The sequence below is a fragment of the Panthera uncia genome, assembly GCF_023721935.1.
Source record: "Panthera uncia isolate 11264 chromosome B2 unlocalized genomic scaffold, Puncia_PCG_1.0 HiC_scaffold_25, whole genome shotgun sequence".
NCBI lineage: Eukaryota > Metazoa > Chordata > Mammalia > Carnivora > Felidae > Panthera > Panthera uncia.
The window spans coordinates 486,844-494,755 of record NW_026057581.1 but is presented as its reverse complement, the minus strand read 5'-3'; the positions used below and the strand labels follow the sequence as shown (position 1 = coordinate 494,755).

At 43.0% G+C, this 7,912-nt stretch overlaps 1 protein-coding gene across 1 annotated transcript; it reads left to right on the top strand.

The window, feature by feature from the left end:
* Nucleotides 1-3,060: 3,060 nt before the first annotated feature.
* LOC125908479 (olfactory receptor 10C1-like) lies at nt 3,061-4,020 on the top strand. Its single transcript, XM_049611321.1, has one exon. The coding sequence runs from the start codon at nt 3,061-3,063 to the stop codon at nt 4,018-4,020; it is 960 nt and encodes a 319-aa protein (XP_049467278.1).
* The last annotated feature ends 3,892 nt before the right edge of the window (nt 4,021-7,912 follow it).

The following is a 7,912-nucleotide window of genomic DNA, read 5'->3' as shown; positions in this document are numbered from 1 at the left end:
AACACCACAGTGTACCCGGACACAGCCGCTGCCATGGCCGATGCTTACTGCGCATTGAACCACTTTCTAGGTGCTTTCATGGGAATTAACTCAACCTCATAGCAACCCCGTTAGGGACATACCACTGTCACCTCCTTTTACAAATGGGAAAATTGAGGAACAGATAGTTCCAGGAAATGTTGACTTTGACCCAGCCCTAGATGGCTGCATTAGGATTTGAACCCAGATAGAATAGCTCCAAAACACTCGTGATTACTATGCTACTCGGTGTGGATTGGAATGTGTGTTTCTGTGGGTGTACGTGTGTATGCAAGAATGCACATTTTTGTGCTAGGTTTTCGTGAGTGGACCTCATGTTCTTGTCTATCCACAATAACGTGCAACCTCAGGAAGCACTTTTGTGTTACATGTGCCAGCATCACACGTTACTGTGCGATAAACAGTGATGTGTTATGAACAAATGTACAAACAGGATCTCAGGTGACACTAGAGCAGATAGAGTCCAGGCCGACAGGCATGCGACCTCCCTGCTCTCCCGCCCCTGGGATGGCAGACCTGGCTTGGAGCTTTGCCTCATGACGTTTCCAAAGAACAACCCAAAGTGCAGGACGTCCACAAACGGAACGAGGGCTATTTTGCCGGGAGTTGATGTTCCTAGATTGAGAGAAAGGTGACGGTCACATTTGGGACATTTGAAGAAGATGAGATTTATCATAGCTAGCCTCAGAAAACAGACTCAGCACCCGTGGGCAGAAAAGTAAAGCTGAGCGTTCAAGCTTTTCCTTGTTACACGAGAACATATTCGTTAGTAAGTGTGGTGCGTGTAAGAGGTAAGTAAATGCAATTAGTTTCTTTTAAATGTTTATTTATTTATTTGAGACAGAGAGAGAGGAGAGGGGGGGCAGAGAAAGACAGAGAATCCTAAGCAGGATCTGCACTGTCAGTGCAGAGCCCAACGCAGAGCTCGAACTCACGAACTGTGAGATCATGACCTGAGCCTAAATCAAGGGTCAGACACTTAACCGACTGAGCCACCCAGGCATCCTGATAAATACAATCCTGCACTCCGTGTCTGTGTCCAAGGCTCCGCTCAGGAAGAAATGAGCAGTTGCCTTGGAGGAGTGTGAGTTACCAGGTGGTGGGAACACACGCAGGGACATGTCCACACCCGCTGTGGGGACAGGGCAGAGCAGGAGTGAGGAAGAAGTTTCCAGAGAGGAGAAGATGCATCCTGCAGCCTGAACGCAGTGGGCGGTCCACTTCACTGACTGTCCACTTCACTGGGTGGACAGTCAGGGCGGCAGAGGTCAAGTCCCTGCGAGAAAATCAGCACAAAGGAAACACGTGCAAGAAAGGCACACTCTAAAAGGTGCGAGTGCGTGTGGTTCGATAGGACAGTCACAGAAGGCCTCTGGTTAAGGGGCAAACGTCTCTGTCATAGTCACTGAGCCAATCCATGGGTTTGCATGAATGACGTTAATAAGACATCTGAATTGTAACTTGAAGGCAGTGCTCATTTAGCAAAGAATTCTGTGACAGGGAAAGCCTGGCAGATGAGAAGAATCACCAGGAGAGTAGTCTGTTGCCTCAATGCAGTGAACGCAGCATGCAGTGTAGACATGGTGTAGAGTGGGTACGGGCTCCTGCTGTTCCCACAGAGCCCCCAGGACACACTGGCTTTAATTCTCTGCAGTACAGCAGTTATTTATTTACTGAATAGCTATTTAATCTCTACTTTCTTTCACTGAATAAGTCCCATTTGGGAAGAAATGGGTTGTTGTTTTTCATTGTTGAATCTCAGGACTTGCAGCAGGAAAGGCAGAATCTCTGTGCTCAGTAAACACATGCTGAGTAAGTGTGTGAAGGACTCAGTGACAACAGAAATGGGGAAAAGGAAGGGTCGGTACAGAGGACCTTTGGTGGTATCTGAAGACTGATTAACAGACTGGATGAAGACAGAAATGAGCTGGAGTTAATTTTTTCTCCAACGTCATGCTTGGTGACCAGGTGTATTTTTTTTTTTTTTACCAGAAATAACCTTTTATTCAATAGGATACAATAAAGTGTATAAGAACATTGGAAACCACTCACCTGCCTCTGGCCCCATAAAATACTTTTGATAAAGCTCAGTGATTAAATGTATGGGAACTCCATGAATAAAACAGAAGGAAATTTGTGCTGTGCTCTTGGATGGCCACAGAAGATTCTGCTAAGAGCAAATCTTCACTAATTAGTTTATAAGTTAGACTTTTTTTTAAATAGTTTATTTATTTCTAAATTTACATCCAAGTTAGTTAGCATATAGTGCAACATTGATTTCAGGAGTTGATTCCTTAGTGCCCCTTACCCATTTAGCCCATCCTCCCTTCCACACCCTTTCCAGTAACCCTCTGTTTGTTCTCCATATTTAAGAGTCTCTTATGTTTCTGTCCCCCTCCCTGTTTTTATGTTATTTTTGCTTTTCTTCCCTTACATTCATCTGTTTTGTCTCTTAAAGTCCTCATATGAGTGAAGTCATATGATTTTTGTCTTTCTCTAATTTCACTTAGCATAATACCCTCCAGTTCCATCCATGTAGTTGCAAATGGCAAGACTTCATTCTTTTTGATTGCCAAGAAATACTCCATTGTATATATATACCACATCTTCTTTACCCATTCATCCGTTGATGGACATTTGGGCTCTTTCCATACTTTGGCTATTGTTGATAGTGCTGCTATAAACATTGGGGTGCATGTGCCCCTTCAAAACAGCACACCTCTACATACCTAGTAGTGCAATTCCTGGGTCAGACTAGATGAAGACAGAAATGGGCTGGAGTTAATGTTTGTTTTCAATGTCATGCTTGGTGACCAGGTGTATTTTTTAGCAGATCAGCTGGCATTGTGAACACAGAGTAGGATTTGGTTCTTAAAGGCGTGAGGGTGAGTGTAACTTCCAAACTTTTTGAGTTTTAGATTTGCAGGTAAGAAATGTACCTACCTGGCGTACCAGCGCTCTTTAGAGGTAGATTTGCATTTATATTGAATGAATCCTTGCCTGCTGACCCCTTCCCAGGTCATGAACCTCAGCTGTTCCCAGTGGCAGGACAACAGCGAGTCTGTCAAGCACTTTGCATTCGCCAAGTTCTCTGCCGCTGCCGAGCAGTGCTTGCTTCTATTCACCCTCATCCTGCTCATGTTCCTCGCCTCCCTGACGGGCAACGCTCTCATAGCCCTGGCCATCTGCACCAACCCCACCCTCCACACGCCCATGTACTTCTTCCTGGCCAACCTGTCTCTCTTGGAGATTGGCTACACGTGTTCGGTCATACCCAAGATGCTTCAGAGCCTTATGAGTGAGGCCCAGGGCATCTCCCGCGAGGGGTGTGCCACACAGATGTTCTTCTTCACGCTGTTCGCCATCAGTGAGTGCTGTCTTCTGGCGGCCATGGCTTTTGACCGCTACATGGCCATATGCTCCCCACTACACTATGCGACACGAATGAGCCGTGGGCTATGTGCCCAGCTGGCTGTGGTTTCCTGGGCAGTGGGTTGCGTGGTAGGCTTGGGCCAGACCAACTATATTTTCTCCTTGAACTTCTGTGGCCCCTGTGAAATAGACCACTTCTTCTGCGACCTCCCCCCTATCCTGGCTCTTGCCTGCGGGGATACATCCCGTAATGAGGCCGCGGTCTTTGTTGTAGCCGTTCTTTGCATTTCCAGCCCATTTCTACTGATCATTGCTTCCTATGGCAGAATCCTAGCTGCCGTGCTGATCATGCCCTCACCTGAAGGCCGCCGGAAAGCTCTGTCCACCTGCTCTTCCCACCTGCTTGTAGTGACGCTCTTCTACGGCTCAGGGTCTGTCACCTACCTGAGGCCCAAGGCCAGCCATTCGCCAGGAACAGATAAGCTCCTAGCTCTCTTCTACACAGTGGTAACCTCCATGCTCAACCCCATCATCTACAGTTTGCGGAACAAGGAGGTCAAGGCAGCTCTCTGGAGAACCCTCTGGAAAAAAGCTTTAACTCGCGGGTAGGTACCGAAGGACTGTGCAGATCTGCTCTTTGAAAAGATGCACACACAACCCAAGAGGAAAGAAAGAAACATACACTGTGAGCCCTGCAGCCTGTGTAAGGACCTTCTGTGATAATACTCTGAGCCCTGCAGCCTGTGTAAGGACCTTCTGTGATAACACTGTGAGCCCTGCAGTCTGTGTTAGGAACTTCTGTGATAACAGTGGCTGCAATTTTGGAGACACCTCTGTACTCACAGCCTAAGTTCTGATTGCCAAATTCTGGAAGGAAGTTGGCTCCCAAAAATTTTTAATATGTGAGTCCAACACTAGACAGGTTTTCCAAAACATGTTAGTCTAGACTTAGTGTATAAATTGCCAGATTATATCTCAGAAGTCTGGCAAATTCTCATTCTGCAGTCTTAGTCATTTTCCAGTCCCCGAGGGTCCCATCTGACTCTCTGCCCTAGTCCCTGGGGAAAGTGTTCCCACATATGTCTGCCCCACATGACTCTCAAATCCCTAATAACTCGATGAAACACATTATTTCCTTCCATAAAAAATGTTTTAAGCATTCCAACTGTAATTATTGTTACATGACATGGAATTAATTCTTTCTGTGAGTTGCGTGTACTATAAAATATGTAAGCATGCAAAAAAAGAAAGCAAACACGTTTCAGAACATTAAAAGAAAAAAGTGGGAAATTTTTATCAGTCTCCATGCTGAAAATGCTTTTAAAAAGAGAATCATATTTAAATTATAGGATAGAAAGATAAAAATGAACTAAACATAATTAACATAAACAATTTAAAAGATTTTTATATAATTTACAAAATTTGCATATGTACAGATGAATTCTGGCTCCTTATGCTTGGAAATGAGCCACACACTATCTCTCAAAGGAAATGAACATGGTCACAACACAGTAGCTGCAGGCGCCTGGAGAGGCATTGCCTGAGGCACCAACACCCAGCCCTCACAGGTGCTGGGATGAAGGAGGGTTTTCTAACAACTCAGGCAGCAGCTGTCATAGGACCAAGAGTAGCTGTGTGACCCAATCAGTGTGCACGATGACTAGTCCTGGGTGTGATGTAAATGTGGTCCCTGGTTAGCAGCACTGTATTGTACCCTTGACATGTGCAGAGAGGGCAAATCTGAAGTGCTCTCACCACACACACAATCTCTATTTGAGATGATGGGTGTGTCAATAACTCAGTTGTGCTAATACTTCATCACCTTGTGCACCTTAAATACATGCAGTTTTGCTTGTCAGTTAGTGGTAAAAGAAAAAAAGAATGTGCTAATGTGATAATTCTATCAGGGGACAATAGTCACGTCCACTAATGACCAAGATGTGTTTTCCAGATATCCCTACTTTCCCAAAAACTGTCCAATTAATTCACACATAACGCATTGTGGTTCATATTTAGACATGTGCATAGTAATTGACAATGGGAATAATCAAACAAGCAAAACTAACTGGGGAATAATTATGCTATGGAATAGGCAGAAATTATAGGCAGGCATTAGAAATGATGACCAATCCAGAAAAAAGAGTGATTATTAAAGCAAGTTAAAAACGATTTGTATACCATGACCATTTTTGTTTAGTTTTATAAATCTGAACGGATTACAATGGGATGTTCACAGTAGAATCTCCAGGCGTTCATATTGCAGATGTTTTTCTTATCCTTGTTTCTAAGGTTTCTTCAATAAATATGTAATGTATGTAGAATACAGATACTAAAATATTTAAATGTAGACCTTTTGTTAAAACAAATATAATACATGCTTTTCAGAGCAAATTTATAAAATATATAAAAGTGTAAAATTGAAAATTTAATCCATTTATCTTCCTCGAATGCAGCCAATGTAAACATTTGGCTTATTTTATTTTAGCCTTTTTCTTTCCACTAATCACACACACACACACACACACACACACACACACACACACACTCAAGTCCCTTCCCATGAAAGATTATGTTATGAAAACATATATATGTTGTTTTGAAAGCAGTTGAATATATAAAAAGTACCAAAAATGCATCTTCTAGAACACTTAATGTTTGTTTTAAATATCTACATGGTCACGAATTAACTTACCCTCAGTATTTTCTCTACTGCATGTTCCTGAATATTAGTTATAGGGAGACATTCTTTACTAACTCTGCTCCTCCAAGCCTGTGCCATGTGGTGTTGGGGAGACTCTGGAGTGCACTTTCCTCTGCACCAGCACAGACAGCGCCACCAACCATAATGACAACCACGTTTACCGAACTCTGAGTGTATAAAAGGGCAGTTTAAGCTCACTCCATGTGACCTTAAAAACCACCCTTGTGCTACTGTCCTCAGTCTACACGCCTGGAGGCCAGGAGCAGAGGCTGGAACCTCTCATCTCCAAAGTGAGCAAGGACCAGTGTGGGGCACCAGCCATGACTTCCAGGAAGGTTCATTCCCATTAGTTCTGATTCCCTGCATTCTCTGTCCCTGAGATAAATAAAGTGCAAGTGAAAAGACCAAATAATACCAGAGAGTGTCCACTGGGAAGGGACAAATATGCTGTTCAGGTTTCTTTCTAATTTGTGAGATTTTTTCAGAGGGGTGATTTTATTTTTCTTTGTGAAAGCCTCTCCTTTGGTTTGAATCAGCATATGTGATGTAAACAGTGACTTTTGATTTATATTTAAGAGTAACCCCTATACCCTACGACCCAGCAATCACACTACTAGGTATTTACCCAAAGGGTACAAAAATGCTGATTTGAAGGGGCACATACATCCCAATGTTTATAGCAGCATTACCAACAATAGCCAAATTACAGAAAGAGACCAAATGTCCAATGACTGATGAATGAATAAAGAACATATGGTATATGTACACAATGGAATATAACTAGGCGATCAAAAAGCATGAAATTTTGCCATTTGAAATGATGTGGATGAAACTAGAGGGCATTACGCTAAGTGAAATAAGTCAGTCAGAGAAAGAGAAATACCATATGATTCCACTCATGTGGAATTTGAGAAACAAAACAGATGAAGATATGGAAGAAAATAAAGAAGAGAGGGAAACAAACTACAAGAGACTCATAATGATACATAACAAATTGAGGGTTGCTAGAGGGGAGGTGGGGGGAGATGGGCTAGATGGTGATGCGTACTAAGGAGGGCACTTGCTGGGATGAGCACTGGGTCTTGTATGTAAGTGAGGAATCACTGAATTCTACTCCTGAAGTTAATATTGCACTGTATGTTAACTAACTAAAATTTAAATAAAAAGACAAAAAAAAAAAAAGACAGAGAGAGAAAGAGAGATTCCCAAACACCTATGCTTGTTATCTTTAAATCACACACATAAATTGTTTACCTCCTATTTACATAAAAACACAGTCAGCAGCATGTTCTGAGAGCAAAATTCTCAAATAGATTTTTAGAATGAGCTACAGTTTATCTCATTCAATAATAGATGAACCAGCAGAAGATAAGACAGGTAGCCCAGGGCTTAATGACAAGGAAATCTAGGCAGAGAGACAGTTTGAAAAGGAATTTATTAATTGTCTCACTCTTGGAGTTATTGTCTATACCAAGTTACAAAATCAGAGCATGCCATCACCTCTTCTAGGTTAACCTGTCTCCTTGCAGAATGCAAACCACAGGTCGGTTTGCAAACTCTAAGCCATGGGCCAAATCTGCCTACTGCCTATTTGTGTACACGAGGCTCAGTGGAGACGCCCCCAGCCCCCTCACCAACACGCGGTTCAGGGGCTGTACCTGCAGAGTTCAGTGTTTGCAGATGCCTGGTACCTGCCCTCCGCCGGAAACGTCCACACATGAGAAACACCAACAAAATGCAAGGGGTGGAAGTTTTTGGATCCTGATTGGAACAAACCAAAGACAAAAACCATTTAAGAAA

Excerpts from the sequence above, each read along its gene's own strand:
- LOC125908479 (XM_049611321.1), top strand. The coding sequence starts at position 3,061 with ATGAACCTCAGCTGTTCCCAGTGGCAGGACAACAGCGAGTCTGTCAAG.